At 42.3% G+C, this 23460-nt stretch overlaps 1 protein-coding gene across 4 annotated transcripts in view; it reads right to left on the bottom strand.

The window, feature by feature from the left end:
• The window catches only part of RECK (reversion inducing cysteine rich protein with kazal motifs), a 449691-nt gene that overhangs the window by 193012 nt on the left and 233219 nt on the right, over positions 1-23460 (bottom strand). For all 4 annotated transcript variants that reach the window (XM_089657195.1, XM_089657193.1, XM_089657194.1 and 1 more), the window contains exon 9: positions 12249-12516. In XM_089657195.1, the coding sequence (XP_089513321.1) occupies positions 12249-12516 (268 nt within the window). The remainder of the gene's footprint in view (positions 1-12248; positions 12517-23460) is intronic.

Here is a 23460-nt window from a genome sequence, read left to right as displayed (position 1 = left end):
GATCCAGATATATCAAGTGGAAAAAAGGCTGTAGACAATCTTTAGAATTCTATTGCTCCTCTGCATGACAAATGTTAGTGCAAGTGACAGATTAATTTACCTGTCAGGCTTTCCTGAATTAGGCACAGGTTGTTTTAAAGGGCAATATCAACATAAAACTGTCTCATTGTTTTACTGAATTTTCCCCATTGTGCCTTCTTTGACATCATTTTGTTTAGACAGCTCAGAGTCTGTTCCAAATGGCTGTACACTTAGAAAGTAAACAGAAGGGCTGCTGAACTGCATTGATCACAGTACATTGCTCAAAGAAAACCTGTATGCAGGGAAGTATATAGGCTGCAATTGCTTACCTCCTAAATTGCTACTTGCCTGCATCATTAATCATTCTAATCTCTGGCATACAGCATGTAGGCAGGTACCTAAATGTTATTTGTATTTTTCACTTCCTGTTGAGAATATATACATGCAGGGTTTCATGGTCTGTTGGGAGTGTGAACATACATGTGGAGATGTAGTTGTTTTGCCAAGAGTGGGGCAGCCCCGTAGCAGGGCCCTGATATAGGATGAATGACTAAATCTTTATCATCTATTTATTGGGAATACATCTAGCAAAAAAGTATGCACACCACAGTCAAAGTACTTTACTCCAGTAAAACGTTCTGGTTAAGTACCAACATCTGGTGTGATTCTTGGGAAAAGAGACTGAATTCTATAGTGAACATTTTTGGGTAACAAAGTGTAAACCCTCAGGTTAACCCTCTGGGTGGTGAAGTGTATAAAGAAAAGAAAGGAGGAGCAGCCAGCTCACGAAAGACAGTGGTGGCCAGGGAAAGAGGTTCAGTAGGTAAGGTGGCCAGGCATATGGGACAGCCTTCCGAGTGTTTGGGTCCCTACTTTATGGCCTGCTGCAGAACAGAGCCAGTCCTAGGGACATGGCTTAGAACAACCTTGTGCGGTGCCTCCCAGAGTATGAGTGGTGGCTCCCCTTCTTTGCCTTCAGGCTGAATTTGTAAACAAGTGTATGGTGAAGAGCTGGTGGAGGAAAATCAGTGCGGCACTGTTCCCCTCAAAATTACTCAGTAGTCAGTGCTGGGACAGGTGTAACTGCCAGGTGAAAGGACATTATCCTTCCATATATGTGGCCCAATGAAGTGGCTTGGCTTTTGGCCATGAGGGAGTGCAGAACCCATGTGAGTGATAGTAACAGTATCAACAGCTTGCAATTCACTCATGCTAACATGCAAGTATGCATCAGGGTGAGAGGGAGTGAACTTGAAACTCCTGATTGTTCCAAGTCAGCAGAGATGAGCTTCAGATTCAGATTGAACATGAATTCAACATGAATCAAGCCTGCCCATAGTCTGAGAAAAGGATGAACCAACTGGCTAGTCAAACCTAATTTTTTAAATGGTGCACTGGGTCTTTAAAAGAAAAAAAGGCATATCTTATCTCCCCAAAAAAAAGAATAAAATGCTGTCATCCAACAGCCTGGCTGGCGAGGAAAGGGGGGGGGGGCAGTGAGACTGTACCCAGTGAGCCATATGAGGCCACATACCCTCGAAATTGGAATTGTACCTTGCACAGGGGGTTAGCCAAGCCTCCCCCTTCCTTCCCTTGCAAGGCCTTGTCTTGTTGCTGAGGACAAGGTCCTCATTCTTACATACTGTACCCCAAAAGAGAGGGGAGGACTTATACAATTCTGGAAGCTTTGTTTAGAATAAGTAAGAGGTTCTCTACATATCCAGATCCCTATATGTGAATGTGTATACTGTGAATAGTACCCCTTGTTACTCATTCACCAAAAAATGTTGAAAAATAAAAAAAAACAACCACACTAGGAAAAAAAGTCCTTTATTGGAAAACAAATTTAAAAAACAATGTCCCCCAAAATTAATCAAATGTCAATTTTGTCATGCAGTGATGCTGACCCACGTCAACAACCATAAGAAACACCCAATGATATTGGTTCATTGCCACCACAGCGCCTTTTGCCTGAGCAGTACTCGCATCACAAATGACCAGGCACTGCTGGAATGTAAACATAGTGGTGAGAATCCTAGTTGAAGTCATTGACGAGATATGACTTACCAGGAGTAGTGGTGTGTGAAGATTAGCTGCACGTCATCTGTATTTTGACGTTTTCTATTTATTCTGTTTATTTTTTTCCCATTGGTTGAACTAAGTGGAACTAAATGTGTCTTTTTTCAACCTAACCTATGTAACTGTAAGTTGAGCAACTTGATGTCTGAATGCCCAGGAAACCTACATGATCTGGTGGAATGCAAAGGTACTGGAGGTGTCATATTCTTCATATTATGAACTCTTACAATGAGTTGTCTTATCCACCTGAAAATAGTGGACTTGGAAGCAGGGTTTCCTTTTCAAGACGCTGTTGGCAAGAGGAAAAAAAGTAAGTTTTTTGGATAAAAGCTGTAGCTTTCAGATAGATTCTGACAGCTATGACTACATCCATACATTAAGAGCAATTTCCTTGGGATGCTTAGAAACAGGGCACAAGGAAGCAAGAGCAATGTCTTCCTTGGGCTGATACCTGCTTAGGGAGAAAGGAAGGTCTTGGATGTAAAACCACTTTATCTTTGTGAAGAATGATGAAGAGCTCTTTATAAGAGGGGGCTCTAATATGGCTGCTTTGCAGGAGAGATAACCCAGAAGGAGTTCCCTAATGGGTTCACAGGCTGGTTTCTGTATGGCAGTGAAAAAACAGATGGAGGTTCTGAGGAAGCACAAGGTGCTGTAATGGGAGTCTCTACCAAGCAAGGGAGCTTCTTGCTTGACTGGGGAGAAGCACAGGGAGGTCAAGAGATGTAGTGTGTCTGTTCCAGGCCAACAGAATGTTGTGTTGGAGGGGCTGTGAGTGAAACTAAGTGAAGGAACAGCCTGGGCTGTGTCTAGGATGAGGCCTTGGTACTTCAGGTGCAGGGAAGGCTGGAGGCAGTGGTGTATCATCCATGATGCAGGGTGTTCACTGAACAAGGGCCCTGAAGGGGGGGCATTGTGCTCGGACAGTCACTGCACCCATGAATGATACATGTTGAGGGCAGTGTCAGAACTACCAGCAGGGCCGATAGGGGAGTACCGCTGCTCTTCCTGTGTCGGGTGTCTCTCCCTGCAGCAGCTGAAAGCCGGTTTCTCTCTCCCTTCAAATACTACCCACCGCCATACACTCTGTACCCCTCTACCTGCACACTACCCACCGCCATACACTCTGTAACCCTCTCACTGCACATACTACCCACCACCATACACTCCACACTCCTCTCCCGCACAAACTACCCACCACCATACACTCCACACTCCTCTCCCGCACAAACTATCCACCACCATACACTCCACACTCCTCCTCCTGCACATACTACCCACAAGCATACCCCACTACCTGCACATACTACCCACCGCCATACACTCCACATTCCTCTTCCTGCACATACCACCCACTGCCATACACTCCGTACCCCTCTCCCTTCACATACTACTCACTGACATACACTCCGTACCCCTCTACCTGCACAATACCCACCGCCATACACTCCGTACCCCTCTCACTGCACATACTACCCACCACCATACACACTGCACCCCTCTTCCTGCACATACTACCCACCACCATACACTCTGTACCCCTTTCCCTGCACATACTACCCACCACCATACACTCCACACTCTTCTCTCTGAACATACTACCCACCACAATACACTCCACACTTTTCTCCCTGCACACACTACCCACCGCCATGCACTCCATACCCCTCTACCTGCACATACTACCCACCACCATACACTCCACATTCCTCTTCCTGCACATACTACCAACCACCATACACTCTGTACCCCTCTCCCATCACATACTACTCACTGCCATACACTCCGTACCCCTCTACCTGCACATACTACCCACCACCATACACTCCGCACCCCTCTCCCTTCACATACTACTCACTGCCATACACTCCGTACCCCTCTACCTGCACACTACCCTCCGCCATGCACTCCGTACCCCTCTACCTGCACATACTACCCACCACCACACACTCCACACTCCTCTCCCTGCACATACTACCCACCGCCATGCACTCCGTACCCTCTACCTGCACATACTACCCACCACCATACACTCCACATTCCTCTTCCTGCACATACTACCAACCGCCATACACTCCATACCCCTCTCCCATCACATACTACTCACCGCCATACACTCCGTACCCCTCTACCTGCACATACTACCCACCACCATACACTCCGCACCCCTCTTCCTTCACATACAACTCACTGCCATACACTCCGTACCCCTCTACCTGCACACTACCCACCGCCATACACTCTGTACCCCTCTACCTGCACACTACCCACCGCCATACACTCTGTACCCCTCTCACTGCACATACTACCCACCACCATACACTCCACACTCCTCTCCCTGCACATACTACCCTCCGCCATGCACTCCGTACCCCTCTACCTGCACATACTACCCACCACCATACACTCTGTACCCCTCTCCCTGCACATACTACCCACCACCATACACTCCACACTCCTCTCCCAGCATATACTACACACCGCCGTACACTCCACACTCCTATCCCTACACATGCTACCTATCACCATACACTTCGTAGCCTCTCCCTGAACATACTACCCACCGCCATACATTCCACACTCCTCTTCCTGCACATACTACCAACCACCATACACTTCACATTCCTCTCCCTGCACATACTATCCACTGCCATACACTCTGTACCCTACTCCCTGCACATACTACCCACTGCCATACACTCCATACCCCTCTCTCTGCACATACTACCCACTGCCATACACTCCGTACCGCTCTCTTGCACATACTACTCACCGCCGTACACTCTGCACTGTACATTCCCTGTTTAACATTATCACATTCTGCCCAATGTAAGTCATACAAAACTCTGCACATGGGCCTACTGATTCCATGATACGCCCCTGGCTGGAGGCAGACTTTTGGAAGTTGATTACTCAAACAAAAGCCTGATGAATCTAGATAGTCCTTTTGGATGTTTTCAGACAGTTGTGAAGGTGATGAATCCTTCAGAAGAATGTTCTCTAGGTACCTGGTAGCCTGGATGCTTTGAGTTCTAAGAGGGAAAGTAGGGGTGCAAGCACCTTTCTAAATACTCTGGCCTTTTTTAAAGCAATTCACTGAGCTGGCCAGAACCAACTCTTGAGGGAGTCTATTCCACATTTTCACAGCTCTTACTGTGAAGAAACCTTTCCGTATTTGGAGGTTAAATTTCTTTTTCTCCAAACGTAAAGAGTGCCCCCTTGTCCTCCGTGATGACCTCCAGGTGAATAACTCTACACCGAGTTTACTATATGAACTGCTGATGTATTTATACTTTTGATCATATCCCTCCTTAATCTCCTCTTCTCAAGAGAGAATCAATTCAGTTCCTCTAATCTTTCCTTATAACTGAGCTCATCCATGCCTCTTATCAGTTTGGTTGCCCTTCTCTGTACTTTCTCCAGTTCCCTAAATGTTCTATTTTTGAATTGGTGCCCCAAATTGAACTGCATATTCCAGATGAGGTCTTACTAATGATTTGTACAGGAGTAAAATTATATCACTCTCTCTGGAGTCTATACTTTTTTTTAATACAACAGAGGATTTTGCTTGCTTTAGAAACCATAGCTTGGCATTGCATGCCATTATAAAGATTATGATCTACCAGAACTCCCAGATCCTTCTCCACCATTGATTCCCCCAGTTGTACTCCCCCTAGTATGTATGATGCATGCATATTCTTAGCCCCCCAAGTGCATAACCTTACATTTATCAACATTAAACCTCATTTGCCACATAGTTGCCCAATTAAACAGTGCATTGAGGTCAGCTTGTAAATTGGAGACATCCTGGACGTCATTCCACTGCACAGCTTGGTGTCATCTGCAAAGACTGAAATGGTATTTTTAATCCCAGACCCTATATTTTCTTTATAAATATATGAAAAAGAAAGGGTCCCAACACTGAACCTTGTGGTACATCATTAACAACCCCAGACCATTCATAGTATGAATCATTAACCACTACTCTCTTTTAGCCAGTTTCTATCCATTTACATACTTATTTTTCCAAGCCTGTAGATTTTACCTTACACATTAGCTGTGTGTGGGGAACTGTGTCAAAAGCTTTTGCAAAATCCAAGTATACCACTGTCCACTGCCAACCCTCTGTCCAAGGTTTTGCTCACCTCCTCATAAAAAGAAATCAGGTTTGTTTGACAACTTCTGTTTTTAATGAATCCATGCTGTCTGTTGCTTTAAAATATTTTTTTCCAGCAAGAACTCATCTATGTGGTCTTTTATTAAAGTCTCCAGTATCTTTCCAACTATAGATGTTAAACTAACAGGTCTATAATTACTTGGTAAAGATTTTGACCCCTTTTTAAATATAGGCACCACATTGGCCTTACGCCAATCCGGTGGTACTAAGCCAGTCATTAAAGAGTTCCTAAGAAACGATGGCTTTGAAATGACAGAGCTCAATTCTTTAAGGATCCGTGGGTGTATGCCATCCGCTCCAGGTGCTTTATTCACCTTTATTCTGTCTAAATATTCTGGATCATATCATATGAGAGACAATGTGGATCATCTGGAGCTGTGTCAGTACCATGCCCATTATGGACAAGAGCTCCCCCATGCTCCTTTGTATACACAGAGCTGAAGAATGTACTTAATAAATTTGTCCCCAGTCACCCACTCTAGATTATTTTGTAAAGGACCTTACCATTTTACTATTAACCACTTCAATACAGGGCACTTTTACCGCCTTCCTGCCCAGACCAATTTTCGACCTGTCAGTGCTCTCGCACTTTGAATGACAATTACTCAGTCATGCTACATTGTACATCATAAACACTTTTATAATTTTTTTTTTGCAGAGATAGAGCTTTATTTTGGTGGTACTTAATCACCACTGGGTTTTTTTTTGCAAAATAAGTGAACAAAGGGCGAAAATGTAAAAACAAAACACTTTTTTTTGTTTTTATTACAAAATTTTGCAAATAAGTACATTTTCTTCATAAATTTATGCCTACATTTTTACTACTACGTTTCTTTGGTAAAAAATAACCCAAATCAGGGTATATTATTTAGTCTGTGTGAAAGTTATAGAGTCTACAAGCTATGGTACCAATCACTGAAAATGGTTCACACCTGTATTGACGGTCCATCTCATTTCTTGAGGCCCTAACATGCCAGGAAAGTACAAATATCCCCCAAATGACCGATTTTTGGAAAGTAGACATTCCAAGCTATTTAGTAAGAGGCATGGTGAATTTTTTTAAGTTATTTTTCCATCAATTCTTGGGAAAATTAAGAAATTATTAATATTTATTTTTAACACAAAATTGTCATATTAACAAGTTATTTCTCACACACGGCATATGCATACTTGCATATACACCCCAAAACACATTCTGCTACTTCTCCTGAGTATGGTGATACTACATGTGTGAGACTTTTTCACAGCCCCACCACATACAGAGGCACAAGTTCCAAGTAGCACTATCAGGTGTTCTAAGGGCAAAAATTACACTTTTAATTTCCTCACTGCCTATCACAATTTGACGGCCCTGGAGCACCAGGAAAATGTAATTACCCATTTTGGAAAGCAAACACCCCAATGTAAATTCTATGCGGTATAATGAGTCTTTTGAACATGTCATTTTATTCCACAAGTTTTTGAAAAATGTGGAAAGAAAATGAAAACATTTTTTATTTTACACAAAGTTGTCAATTTATAAGATATTTCTAACACACAGCATGTACATACCAAGAATTACACCCCAAAATACATTCTGCTGCTTGTCCTGAATATGACAATACCTGTGGTGTGGTGTGATGTGGTGGCTGTGGTGACAGGCACTGATGGGCTGCACTGACAGATGCACTGATGGGCTGCACTGACAGATGCACTGATGGGCTGCACTGATAGATCCACTGATGGGCTGTGCACTGATGGGCTGCACTGACAGATGCACTGATGGGCTGCACTGACAGATCCACTGATGGGCTGTGCACTGATGGGATGCGCTGACAAATGCACTGATGAGCTGCACTGACAGATCAACTGATGGCGGCACTGACAGATCTACTGATGGGCTGTGTACTGATGGGCTGCACTGACAGATCCACTGATGGCGGCACTGACAGATCGACTGATGGCAATAGTGACAGATCTACTGATGGTGGCACTGACAGATGCACTGATGGTGGCCCTGACAGAGCCAATGATGGCACTGTCAGATCCACTGATGGCGGCACTGACAGATGCACTGATGGGCTGCACTGACAGATGCACTGATGAGCTGCACTGACAGATCCACTGATGGCGGCACTGACAGATCCACTGATGGCGGTATTGACAGATGCACTGATGGCAGCACTGACAGATGCACTGATGGGCTGCACTGACAGATGCACTGATGGATTGAGCATTTTTATTTTTCCCATATGTCCTAGATGTTTACAGCTAACAAAAAATTAAATCATGTTATGGTCACTGCTACCCAGATGTTCCTTTATGTAGACATTTGTAATAAGCTCTGCATGGTTTGAGATTACCAGGTCTAGCAGAGCATCATTCCTAGTTGGGGCCTCTATGAACTGTACCATAAAATTGTCCTGTAGTAGGTTTATACATTTTTGCCCTTTAACTGTTCCTGCAGTACCATTACTCCGGTCAATTTCAGGATAGTTAAAATCCCCCATTATTATCACTATCCCAGCCCTTGCAGCCCTTTCGATCTGTGCAAGGAGCTGAGTCTCCACCTCCTCATTAACACTGGAAGGCCTATAACAAACTCCAATGATCACCCTTATGTGCAGTTCCACCCATAATGCTTCAGCCTCATCACACTCTCCATCAACTAGGTCCTCTTTCACACTCGCTCTGAGATCACTTCTCACATAGAGACAGACATAGAGACAGACACCACCACCACCTTTCCTTTTTACCCTGTCTCTCCGAAAGTGAACATAGCCAGGAATAGTAATGGCCCAGTCATGTGAAGAATGAAGCCAAGATTCAGCAATACCAAATAAATTATAGTTCTCTTCATGCAACAAAGCTTCCAACTCACTTATTTTGCTTGGCAGACTTCTGGCATTGGTGAACAAACACTTTAATTCATTGACACCTTGTGCACACTTATTTTGCATATTTTTTATTTTCATATAAATTATACCAATTTCATTGGTTGTTTGTAACATAGGAACTTTCTTATCATCTGCCATAGCCCTCCCCACATCCTTCCCCATTCCACCTACCAAAAAGGACTGAACCCTGTCTGGTCTGTCTGCCCCATTATAATCTAATTCTTCCTCCCCCCTCGATCCTAGTTTAAATACTCCTCCAGCCTCCACATAAACCTCTCCCCCAGCACAGCAGACCCCCTTCCCTTATAAATGAGGGTACCCCTTCATTTTGGAGAAGGCTTTGTGGCAGACTTGGCTGGATTTGTGTTCCAAGTCTTGTGCCAAAAGGAAGAGCTGAATTTTGGCTTTTGAAGCTTGAGGAAAGCATTTTGGTGCTCTTTGTTTTGAGGAGGTAGAAGCCCCTGAAGAGGGGGGTTCTGGAGCCTTCTGCTGTAGAAGGATGTTTCCTCCAGTGATACCCTTTATAAACCTGTCAAGCGCCTCAATAAATCCTCCTTCAAAGGACATACGAATGAGCCGCCTTTTGCAGGCAGATTCAGTATATGTGGACAGAAATGAGAGCCATTCTGGAAATTTGTGTCAAGAATTGTTCATAGGCATCAACTCAGAAAAGTGAGGCAGAGGGCAGTGTTTGTAAGTGTTCCACCAGGGTTTGGTCCTTAAAAAAAAAAGGATCTTGTTAAGTGTTCATTGTCCTAGTTCGGGTGTTGGCAACCCGCGGCTCCAGAGCCGCATGCGGCTCTTTTTCACCTTTGCTGCGGCTCCGGAGCACACTGCCCACCAGGTGACAGGCAATAGGGTTGCCGTAGCTCAGTGGTCGGCAAGCCGCGGCTCTTTTAACCTCCCTGGCGGTTTTCCCGAGTGTAGCTCGTGGTAGAATTTCTATACCACGAGCTACACTCGGGCTTACCATGCGGCACTGATCTGGGGGTCCCTGCAGCACTTACCTTGTCCTTCGTTCCCGCGATGTGTCCCCTGCAGCGTCCCCGGCCATCTCCTCCGGCCGATGCCGGCATCCGGCTTCTGTGTTCCAGTCCCCGTGACGTCGGGACGTACGGGCGCCGCCGGCGGCGGGAAATTTAAAAAATGTCTTTTTTTTTTTTTCAATTTTCAATAGTAAAACATTGCTGTTTCATCCCATTTCACATACATTTTGTCCCGAGTGCTTTGTCCTGTGCCCTGCCTGCATTTTGTCTGTTCTTTCTGCCTGGAAACTTAGAAAAGTCCATGGCGTCCAAAAAGCGTCCCTTTAGGTCAAAAGCGGTTTTAGACCGGCTAGAGAACAGCGATAGTAAATCAGAACCACTTACAGAATTGAGTGATAATGATTTGTGGGGAAATTTTCCTAAAAATTACAGCCTACAATAAAAAACTATTTCCATGCGAAAAAATGGTACCGCTTTCAGCACAAAAAATCGGAAGGAATCATACCGCCAGGGAGGTTAATGCAGCTCTTCTGTGTGCTGGGCGCCCGCTCCCCTCCCTCCTCTCGGGCGGCCGCCCCAAAAGTCAGGACTCTGCAGCTAGCCTAGCAATGGGCAAACTACGGCCCGGCGGACCTTATAATCCGGCCCGCGGAGCGTGGCAAACATTGGCTGTCAGGATGTAGGCGGGGCAGCGTGACGAACTCCTCTCCTCTCACAGTCCGCCCTGAAGACCAGAACTGCGCGGGAACACGGCGAGAGGAACGCGCGGAGTACAGGTAAGTGAATTGACACAATATGGGAATGAATTACTATAGGGGGGATGAATTACTATAGGGGGGATGAATTACTATATGGGGGATGAATTACTATATGGGGGATGTATTTTCAGTTTTAAAAATGTGGCTCTCAAAATAAATTTTAATCGTGGTTTTGGCGAGATTTGGCTCAGTTGAAAAGGTTGCCCACCACTGACCTAAGGCTATGATTGTGATTATGACGATACACTGTGGCCCTGATTAACCCTTTGCTTACTGGGCCCTTAAACCCCCTTCATGACCAGAGCGCTTTTTGCAATATATGCAGTGTCGGATTTGTTTTAAATGTTGCAATGGTTTTGCGGCTCCCAGTCTTTTTTTCCCTCTCGGAAACGGGTCCAAGTGGCTCTTTATGTCTTAAAGGTTGCAGACCCCTGTCCTAGTTCAATTAGCTGTGGTTTGACAAACAGAAGCTGCCGCAAAAGCAAGTTTTAGTGCTGGACCTGCAATAGTAACCTTTAAAAGAGTCTCAAATTTTCCATCTGCAGAATACTTTGAAGGCCTCCTGGTACCCAAAGGAAGAGAGAGGAATCAAATGCAACTATATCAAGGCTTTTCCACAAAGCAGATGTGAGCACATCCACAATGGCAAGCATATTTCTGATGTAAAAGGTGATGGAGAAGGGATATCAACCACAAAGCCACGTGCTGTGTGGAGGCGGGTGTGTCCCTTCCCTTTAATCAACTATCAGAACTCTCCTCACTCCTCTCCCTCTGATTTGTGCTTCTGGGAAAAATCCTTTTTAGCTCTGTTTTTTACAAGGCTGTACAGGACAAATGAAATCTGATAAACAAGTACAACGTATGTGGAAGGATTTGTTTCATCTCTGTGTACCATAGGAGGCTTGTCACTTCACTAGGTACATGTAAGGGTTTTAAACAGGACCTCAGTCTGTCTTTATATTACCCTCCTGCTGTTCAATGCACAGCAAGATTCATACAGGAATATGAATGGACAAGCTGTAATCCAATCAGGCTTTACTAAATTGCGCAGTGCAAAGGGAGCTGGCTGATGGGAGGAAGGAACTCAGACTGACCTCATTAGTCTGATGTTGTGACAATATCAAGATCCTGCATGTGAAAAATACCCTTTAATGACTGTACAACTTAAAGATGATCACTCCACATTTCCATGATGATATTATTACCTTAACTCTATCTGGTCATAATCCTAGTAGAAAACATTATATGAATGGCAACCCTAAACCTTAATCAAAACCCTATATAATACATTTAGATAAATATGACAATTTTTCACTTTGAGACTGAACAAGTTCTAAGAGTTATCACTTACCTACATTTTGATGAATTTGCTTTTGAGCAACAATGCAGTTTAGCTCCATCAACTCCAGTGGAAGGTGGAGGAGCAATTGTGACCCCAGGATGAGCTGACCTTGAACTTTCTAGAAAACATTGCCAGAGTGGATCCTGAGGCAGAGGCATTGTTTTACAGGCTGCAATTAAGTTATCAACAATCTCAATCTCAGTTCTTTTAGTCATTAGAATTCTTTTGCAAGCTGTTTGACAAGCATGATCCTCAGCTCTGTCACAGCAGTACAGACCTATAAACCAAAAACAAGAATATATGAGAGAGCAGTATATAAAATTTTTGAGCACGTGTCACAAGATTTTGAAAAATGCAAAGATCTCTCAGTTTGGCCATGAGAAATCCCTGCAGGGCACTGGTGATATAGCCTTCCTAGGGGGCAGCTGATGGCATTGGCTAGGTCACCAGTACCTCAGAATAACAAGAACGATTAGAAAGGCAAGTTAATGGGGAATGTGTCGGAAGGTAGGCAGGACAGAACACACAAAGCGGATGGCAAACACACAAAGCTTTATTAAGACAAAATGACAGTCACTCAATGGAGGGATTGCAGTGAGGGGGACCTCCCCAGTAGGGGAATAGTAAGGAGAGGGCCAAAGTACTTGTAGTCCAGCCCCAAGGCCAAGTTAAGGTCTCTGCAGACAGTTTGTAATCCAACAGTTAGGCAGAAGAACAGTTCAAGAACAGTTCAGGCAAAACAGGGGAAGCATGTACTTATGGATCCAACAGGGTGCCCGGTCTCCCAGGGGACAAGATAGTATGACACAGGTACCTGCTGGAGCCCGGAGTATGCGTGTTGTCTCTCCCTTGGCTGGGGTCTCAGGCAGGGCTGGCGTGCGGTCTCCCCTCTGGCTGGGGTCTCAGGCAGGGCTGGCGTGTGGTCTCCCCTATGGCTGGGGTATCAGGCAGGGCTGGCGTGCGGTCTCCCCTCTGGCTGGGGTCTCAGGCAGGGCTAGTGTGCGGTCTCCCCCTTGGCTGATGTCTCAGGCAGAGTTTAGCCACGAGGGTCCTGTCGCAGCTGGGCTCCCTCGATAACTGCGCAGCAGAAAAGGATGAATGGGGAGAGCCCAGCACCGGCCACTTAAATCGGTGTAGGATGCTTCCCGGTCACCCTGGGCGGCGGGCCTCATTGCTCGGTAATGAGGCTCGGCTTCAAAGAGCCGAGGCAGGACGAGAAATAGCAGGGGGGCGGTCCTCCTGAAAGGGGGGAAGAAGTTTGGGCTAGAATACACAAACGACAGAGAGGAAATTGTTAACGAAGTTTGGGCTAGAATACATAAAGGACAGAGAGGAAATTGTTAACGAAGTTTGGGCTAGAATACACACACGACAGAGAGGAAATTGTTAACGAAGTTTGGGCTAGAATACACAAACGACAGAGGAAATTGTCTAAAGAAGTTTGGGTTGGAATGCATCATTGCAGGGGAGGAAAGGCATTAATTGAATTTGGGAACATAAAGCAGGATGACAGTGGAGGAAATATATTGATTGACTTTGGGAACATTTGGGCAGGATGACAGGGGGGGAATGCATTGATTGAAGTTGGAAACATTTGGCACAAGAACGTAAGGAATTAATTAAGGATGTACTTAATTTGGGCACAAGGAATTAAGTATGGGATTAAGGAAGAAATTAATAATTGGGGCTGGCAGAGCACCTATATTGTGACAGGAAAGTTTAGTCAAAATCTAACCTTGTAAAGAAAAGATCTGTATACTTACTTATTCTGAAGCCATTCTTCTCTGCAGTTAAACATAAGATTGCAAGGAAAAACCTAGTATAACATAACGGAGAAGTACAGGCAAAGTTCATTTGGCTGTACTTCTCCTGTGGATCACAGGAGTGCAGTTCGTTCTGTACAACTGTGACCCATTTTCAGCTAACAGTGGGCTAAAGCCAGCTGACATAACAGAGCTGGCCCAGGCTTGGGAAAGATCGTGACCATATGGTTGGGTTCCACCCAGGAGTCTTGACCGTCACCTGGTTCAGCCTCTCAGTGAGCTGCTGAGAGCCTGAGCCAGCCTCTCCCGCCGCCTGAAAAGCCTTGTGTTACAGTGAGTGCTGGGGGTGGCAGAGCAGAGAGCGGTGACTGACAGTCATGACTCTGCTCAGAGCGGCAGGGAGAACTGCACAATCAGTAGTGTCTAATTGTTAACTTCTCACTCTTAGAGTTGGTGGGGGACAGATGCAGGATTGGATCGAAGCTTCATCGACCTAGGTAAGCATGAGTTTAAAAAAACTCTTTATTTTTTTAAAACTGTATGTGGAAAAAAATTGTATTTTACACTTTTGTTTGATGTACATGTTTAGATCAGTGGGTGCAATTTACTGTTATCTATTTTTCACTTTTATATTGGGTAAGTAATGGGCATATAGTGCTATATATTGATCAAATAATTTTTTTTTATATAGAAGCTTCTAAAATATTTTCAGTGGAGGGTAGCATGGAGTAATTTAGAGTGTTTTAGAAATATAATGTAACTTTTTAAGATTAAAAAATTTGGGGTGGTGGTGTGGCTTGCCATAATCACACATGTACATGTAAAGGTGAATGTAACCTGCAACAAATGCAGAATCATTAATAAACTCTTAAGCTGTAAGACTTCAAAATCCTCCAGATCATCACAAAGGGGTCTAAAGTCATCAGTACGCTGGGGCAGAAGAGAATTTGGGAGGCACCTGCACAGGCTTTCAGGGAGTTGCAGCAAAGAGCTAAAGGGAATTATACAGAGCTGCAGGAGGAAGAGGGCACTTCTACATCAGAGAGGATTTCACAGACACAAATAAGCAAGCAAGCAAGCAAAAGGCATTTCACTCAATAAATATCCATAAAAAAAAGATAATCCTTTTTTCCTCTTCCATTAAAGTGGTTATTAAAGAAGAATTAGCCGACATAAAAACCAACATGCATGCTTTTCTAAAAAAAAAAAAAATCACACTATATAGAGAGAACAATTAAACTGCTAATACATGCTGATCACATGCAGAAAAAAATGTGAGACATGAAAAAAAAATGATCAGATGAAAGCGCACATTCACGAGCTAAAGAATCCAATTGAGAAAACACATACAAGAGTAAGCGGTATCCCTTACAAGCTCCCCCTATGCAGCTTTATAGCAACAGATCTCTCCTAATAGTGATCTATTGATGGCTGCAGTCACTTTTAGCAGTAATCCGCTGTTTCAGGGGAAGACAGGACAGGGCTGCATGAGCTCCACCTGAACATCCATGACCGAATTGTCACTTGTGATGTCACTTTACTTCTAGTTTACGTACAATGCAAAAGCAATGCCTGCTACAGAGCACTCCTATGATGAGTCTGTAGAATGATTGGAAGCCCCAGAGATCATTATTTAATCTTCTGAGATTAGCGCTGGACTCTGGTTGTCAGTGACAGACAGCAGTACCAGCAATACAGCTGGCTGGTACCTGCAGTAGGTGCCAAGCCCTGGTGCCATTTTATAACAGAGTTGGGACAAAAGGTCTCTGTCCCAATGCTATTTTAAAACAGCACCCAAGACCCAGGTGATTGATAACATTGTGAATAGGGATAAAAACATCAAATCTGACAGGCAGTAGCATAGGCACAAAGTAACAAAACCAAAATGCATTCCTCAAAGGAAAGCTAAAGACATACTCTGTTGTTTAAATGACTTTGAAAGAAGGTATTCTGATGAAGCTTAGATCTGTTCAGTGTTTGGAATATGAGTATCAACCGTAACATAGGGATTGCAGCAACTGTGAGCCATATAGAGCCAGAAGCCATTACTCCCTATGTCTGATATCTTGAGGCATTACGGAGTATGTAGCTACAAAAAAGAGTAATGCCAGCATCTACCCATGATAGATCACTGATGTGCATTTAATTTTGTCCTGTACAGTATATATCTGATGAATGCGCTTCTATTCTACCTGTCATGAACTACTCCTGGAGATGATCTTGTTAATCTTCTGTTTCATTTAAAATATATACATTTCTTTATGGAAAAAAAAAAGAATATGAGTATCAAAAACTTCATTTTACAGGACATGTCTAAGTATACCACAGACAAAGAAGACAACTGCTACCACTAACAAAACTACTGAAAAAAAAGACATTACTTACAAATGGCTATTTCCTTTTGGCCTATTTGACCTACTGAATTTAATTTTCAAGGGCTATCCTTTCCTAATCCATAAAAATCTGCTAACGATAGGGAATTCCTATTTGCTAAATTTAGATTAAGATGTAACAGATATCAAAGTTATTGTTTATTTTATTTTTAAGTAATGCTATCTACCCTTGATAAATTGGATCACCCTCCTGTTAAGAAATATTTTAATAAAAACATAAAAGTTTTATTTATCCATAGTTTTTAGTTAAAGGAATAATATTGTCTTCATTAACAACTTAGACTACTTAATGTTTCAGGTTATTTGCTTCAATATAAGGAATTGAACACTAGGTCTGTTGTATTATGTACTACCTCACAGTTTTGTGTTTCAGAATTAAGAGAAATACAATTTAAGTCTGCTCTTTTACAGCCTCCCATAAGCTCCTCTATATTCCAACCATTTTTTAACGAGTTTCAATGTAAAAAATGTTTTTGTTTACAGTAGTTTTGTCTCTTTCGATACTTTGTACTGTATTTTCCTATCCTCAAAGGATTACTTATCAAGATATATTTCATTAATCTAACAGAACACTGTCAATGTTTAACCCAGGTCCAAACTGATCTCTAAAAAATGTTTTAAATGAGAAGTTTACATTTTTGGAAAAATTAAAAAAAATGTGCATTTATAATTTTTTCCCTAAGGAGCCTGGAAAGCAATGCACCCATGATCAGTGGATCAGGGGTTCAATGCCAGACATCAGCAGTCAAACCCTGCAGCTTTCAATCTGTACCTTCATATGGGCTGACTACGTATTTACGAGCTGTAGGGCTTGTGCATGAACTACAAGGCTGTTCTTCAGCAAACTCACAGTCCATTCAGTACTGCAAGCCATCAGCCGCAAAGGCTGATGGTAGTTGTAGTTTGTGCATTCACAGGAAACTGTGAATGAATGGCATGGCTGTGTGGGCAGAGCCCCACATGGCCACTCTTTTTCACTCAAAGACAACAGGCATGGGGAAAGAATCTCCAGTTCGCTTTTACAGAGAGAGGGGAAGAGGCTGCAGCTGTTGGAACATGTTATATGTTCCGCCCTAAATACTGATGTAACATGTTCCAAAAGGTGAACATATTCTTTAAAGGTAATGTTATTTACACAAGGGACTTCAATATTTCCCTGAAATAATATTTCAGATCATACATTTTGCAAATGTTAAAAAAAATCTATCTAGTTATTATTGTAAAAAAAAACAGATTTAAGTAGAAGGCCCTATGGGCCTGGGGGGGGGGGATTGGGCATGTCCGGGCTCGGTCGCCCGCGGCATGGGGGTCAGTGGGCCCATTCTGGACCCTCCCCCTGTCTGTTTGTGCGAGGATGTTCCTTCTGTTGGCGCCATGATCTGCTCTAGCGACCAGCAGTAACTATGTACAGGATGATGAGACTGAATCTGATTCATGTGTTTCTTCTTCTCTCCTACAGTCTCAAAGGTCCAACACATCTGCACCGTCTTCTAACACACTGACGGGACCACATAAGCAACATCATTTTGGTGGTGACTTTACTCACAATCCTAATGTTCCCAAAAGACGTCCAAACACATTTCCAACATTCACTTCAGATATGGGATCACTGTCACAAAACACACATAATCCAACAGACTTTGGGAATAGTCACCTAAATGGTACACCCTACATGGGCTCTGTAGTGGCACAGGCCCTTCATATTATGCATACACCTGTCACTACTTCACAAGATCACCAACAAGAATCTTCATTAAGAAACACGTTGCTAGGCAGTCATCTCAATCACAGACTTTGATGCTTCCGAACTTTAATAATAATTTTTTATTACCCAGCCAGTCAGCTCTAGGACACAGACAGGGAACTCTTGATGCCCATGTAGTATGAACAGCACCAGCACAAGGACCAGTTTTACTCCACAATACGCCCATGATAACATATTAAATGTTATTAACCTGACTACTGAACAACTTTCTGAGGATGAATCGGCAGTACTGAGCATGGGGCTTAGCTTCTGCCCCACTGCTAAATTTGCCAAATACGAAACTTTTAAGGATCTATACTTGTTCGCGAGGAAACTCACTTACAAGTATATAGTTGACTCAGACAGAACCAGAGCTAGACATTAAAAAGAGCTTATGGAACAAATGGAACACTTACAACACAAGACTTTAGGACCTTATGGGACCCTGTTATTATTAGATAAGAATGATCTAACCAATGAGACAGAATATAGATAATTCTGTTGCACCAACTGATCATTTAACTCTCCCTACGCGGTTTATACCTAAATCTCAAAACTTTCCTGAACTAACTACCAATCCATGGGTGTGGGCATTTTTGGTTGTGACCATTAGTGAGGTCAAGAGCATGACTATAGAGACAAAGGACATCACACTTGCACATAGACAAGCTTTAAACCAATTAAAAAGTAGAACTAATTTAATTATCAAACCATCCGATAAGGAGGGTAATATTGTTGTCATGTCACAAGATCAACATGAGCAGATGTGTCCTAAAATTCTCAATAACCCCCAATGGTATAAACAAATTCCAGCTAGTACTACCTATCAATATAGTACTGAGTATAAAGACCTCATTACAGGGCATATCTTGATGCTCTAATTGACAAAGACATATATGATTTTTTGAATACTCAATTCCCTAGAGAAACTACATTCTATTCTTTGCCCAAGATCTGTAAGAATATACGTACTCCACCAGGTAGACCTATTATATTGGGTATTGGTTCTCTAACTGAGAACGCCAGTAGGATTGTTGATTTCTTTCTTATGACACACGTTACACGACTTCCATCTTATGTGAAAGATACTTTAGATCTACTTAAACACATTGATGGTTTATCTATACCCCCCAATGCCCTTCTTGTGACTATTGACGTGGAGACTCTATACTCTAGCATCAGGGGGTGGCAGTGGTGCGATCCTTTCTATTGGATCAGAATCATACGCATTGACATTTACGACGAATTGGCATATGGAGACCATTGCCTTTTTTGATTTACAAATCTTTAAAGATGTCGCCAACTGTTTGGCTACTAAACTGTTTCACAAAGAAACAGCTGGAAATACTATCCTTCACGCACAAAGTTCCCACCCCCCAGCATTGGCAAAAAGTATGTAGAGAAGACAGACAGCAGCACCACTAAGTGTAGACGGTTAAAATCAGGCAGATTTGATGGTAAAATTGCACTCATATAGGTAGGTAACAAGTAAGCATGTCAAGTAATGGAGGTCCTTTGGCCACGCTTTGGATGTTTTCCGGCCTCTCAGGTGGTGTCCAGGGCTTGCGGAGTAGCAGAGGGGTGCAGGGAGGCTCACAGGGATGATGTCACCACATGGACTGGGTTTCAAGATGGAGCGTGTTCAGAGCATGCTCACTCCTTCGTCAGGCCGATCCGGCAGCCATCTTAGTGTGGGCTTATATGGGCAAAGCCAGTAGGTGGGGCTGATCATTCAATTATGTCACAGGGCCAACAGGGGTGCCTTGATTAACACTAAGAGCGCTGGATCAGGGGATTACAAAGCTTAAACGACATGCATAAAAGACAAGGATATATACAAATGAAACTAGAAAGGATATGCCAGTAATACTCACAGCAGAAGTAGGTGGCTGGGGGGAAAAAAGGTGAGGGGGAGATAAAGGAAACCTTGGAGGATAAAAACCTTGAGGAAGGAAGAAAAAAAAAAAAGACATATAATGAAACTACATGGATCCTTTGGGCAGTGGTAAAAAACTGGGGGGTGAGGAAACAAATACATACAAAATATGGAAAATGGGGGGAATGAGAAATGAAAAATATATAAAATATATATGAGAAATAAAATAAATATAGGGTAATGAAAGATGTTTATAATAATTGAAATGGAATAGAATTAAAAATAAAAATTAAAAAAAACATATAAAATAAAGATAACAAAGAGGGTAAAAATAGGATTTAAAAAAAAATTGTATGAGAAAAAAATTATATAATGATGTGTGGGACAAGGAGAATATTGTATGTAGAAAGAGAGGAAGGTTGCAGGAGGTGGGGGATGTAGAGCATGCCATAGTGTGGCAGATGTGTAGATACAAAGAGGAAGGGTGAAGTGAGGTGTGGAAGATGTATGAATGGCGGAATACTTTATTAAAATCAGCCTGTGGTTATAGGTGAGGGGGATTGGGGGAGGGGAGTGAGGAATAAACTATAGTTTCTATACTATAATTTCTCATTGAGGCCTCCAGGTGCCAGTGTGTTAAGGGTATATATCCAGAAATTCTGTCTTTGACAGAGGCGTTTGAAGTGTTCTGCTTGCGGGGGGCCTTTGGGGATGGTTTCTATAACCCATACACTCATGTAGTCTGAGGATTGGGAGTGAAACTCTGAGAAGTGTTTTGGTATGCTGAGTTTGTTTTTGCCGTCATCTACTGAGCGTCTGTGCTCACTTAATCTTTGGCGAAGTGTGCGGATGGTGCGAGCGACGTACAGTAGGTTGCAGGCGCAGGATATACAGTAGATGAGGAATTCAGAGGAACAATTGTAGAATTCTTCTAAGTGGTAGGTTTTGCACCTTGGGTGATGAATTATTTTTGTCCATGTAGGACGAATTTGTAGGTTAGGCATTTGGGTTTTTTGCATAGGTACAGTGGGGATCGAAAGTTTGGGCACCCCAGCTAAAAATTTGTATTAATGTGCATAAAGAAGCCAAGGAAAGATGGAAAAATCTCCAAAAGGCATCAAATTACAGATTAGACATTCTTATAATATGTCAACAAAAGTTAGATTTTATTTCCATCATTTACACTTTCAAAATAACAGAAAACAAAAAAATGGCGTCTGCAAAAGTTTGGGCACCCTGCAGAGTTAATATCTTGTACTGCCCCGTTTGGCAAGTATCACAGCTTGTAAACGCTTTTTGTAGCCAGCCAAGAGTCTTTTAATTCTTGTTTGAGGTATCTTTGCCCATTCTTCCTTACAAAAGTCTTCCAGTTCTTTGAGATTTCTGGGCTGTCTGTCACGCACTGCTCTTTTAAGGTCTATCCATAGATTTTCAATTATGGTGATGTCAGGAGATTGTGAAGGCCATGGCAAAACCTTCAGTTTACACCTCTTGATGTAATCCCCCGTGGATTTCGAGGTGTGTTTAGGATCATTATCCATTTGTAGAAGCCATCCTCTCTCTAACTTCAGCTTTTTCACAGATGGCATCAAGTTACCATCCAAAATTTGCTGAAATTTTATTGAATCCATTTTTCCTTCTACTTGTGAGATGTTCCCTGTGCCACTGGCTGCAACACAACCCCAAAGCATGATTGATCCAACCCCATGCTTAACAGTTGGACAGAGATTCTTTTCATTAAATTCTCTGCCCCTTCTTCTCCAAACGTACCTTTGCTCATTCCGGCCAAAAAGTTCAATTTTAACCTCATCGGTCCACAGAACTTGTTTCCAAAATGCATCAGGCTTGTCTATATGTTCATTTGCAAAGTTCAAACAATGATTTTTGTGGTGAGGACATAGAAGAGGTTTTCTTCTGATGACTCTTCCATGAAGACCATATTTGTACAAGTATCTCTTTATAGTGGAATAGTGTACCACAACTCCAGTGTCTAAATGAAATATTAAGTGTGTCGCGCTCCTCAATATTGTTTAGTAGTGAATAATGTATAAATGTAAAATAATCAATAAATAAATAGATAAATAAAATTTAAATAATTCTAAATAGATCCATAGTGATAAAATTTTAAACTCCTGGTGTTATATTTAATTAACCATACACATAAAATAAATAGTGTGAAAAAACTAATAAATTCAAATTATATGGACACAATAATAATTAAATCAGGAGAACTAATAAAATCATAACTAATAAACTAAAAAAACCCCATACGTATAGGTATATTTATGTGCAAACCTTATATGTGCAAAAATTGCAAAAATATTTCATAAAACAGTGAAAAAATATATATATATCTATAATAAAAAGCAATATGCTAATTCATATAAAAATTGATAAATCAAAAATAAATAAATAATAGTAAAAAATATTAAGACGAAACAAATAATATAGTTTGCTCACTCTCACTTGTGCAGCCAAAAAATAGTAATGAGAGCTATATACTGGTTAACCTTAACTCAGGTGACAAATAATTATCCCAAACGTGAAAAATGTGTTGCTAATGAGGTAGATTGTAATGTTCCTTTCTTTCCACTAGATGGCCTTTTCTTCTGTGTTATAAGGGTTGGATAGATGGAAGTAGATATCTCCCCTCGTCCTATTACAGACTATCTCCTTTATCCTCTTCTTCCCTTTTGCTCCTCCAATTTAGGCCATGTAAAAGAAAGATACTGACATAGTGCTTTATCCTTCATATAGGGTTTAATGTGTCTCCAGCCAAATGCACACTTACATTTTACAAGGTAATACAGAGCGTTTTGAAAATGTGTGTGCCCTCGCACAGTGACAGTACTCGCCGTTCCGTAGTTAGTGGCGTCGTGACGTCAGAGCCCCTCCCCTACGCGTTACGCCACAGGGTCACGTGGCTTCCTCAGGGGGATGTAATTTGGCTCGCCGTTCCGACGCCACTAACTACGGAACGGCGAGTACTGTCACTGTGCGAGGGCACACACATTTTCAAAACGCTCTGTATTACCTTGTAAAATGTAAGTGTGCATTTGGCTGGAGACACATTAAACCCTATATGAAGGATAAAGCACTATGTCAGTATCTTTCTTTTACATGGCCTAAATTGGAGGAGCAAAAGGGAAGAAGAGGATAAAGGAGATAGTCTGTAATAGGACGAGGGGAGATATCTACTTCCATCTATCCAACCCTTATAACACAGAAGAAAAGGCCATCTAGTGGAAAGAAAGGAACATTACAATCTACCTCATTAGCAACACATTTTTCACGTTTGGGATAATTATTTGTCACCTGAGTTAAGGTTAACCAGTATATAGCTCTCATTACTATTTTTTGGCTGCACAAGTGAGAGTGAGCAAACTATATTATTTGTTTCGTCTTAATATTTTTTACTATTATTTATTTATTTTTGATTTATCAA

Source organism: Staurois parvus, unplaced genomic scaffold (assembly GCF_062004578.1).
Source record: "Staurois parvus isolate SC_StPar_1 unplaced genomic scaffold, SC_StPar_1.0 ptg000974l, whole genome shotgun sequence".
In the NCBI taxonomy this organism is placed as follows: Eukaryota; Metazoa; Chordata; class Amphibia; order Anura; family Ranidae; genus Staurois; species Staurois parvus.
This window is presented reverse-complemented; position numbering and strand designations above follow the sequence as displayed.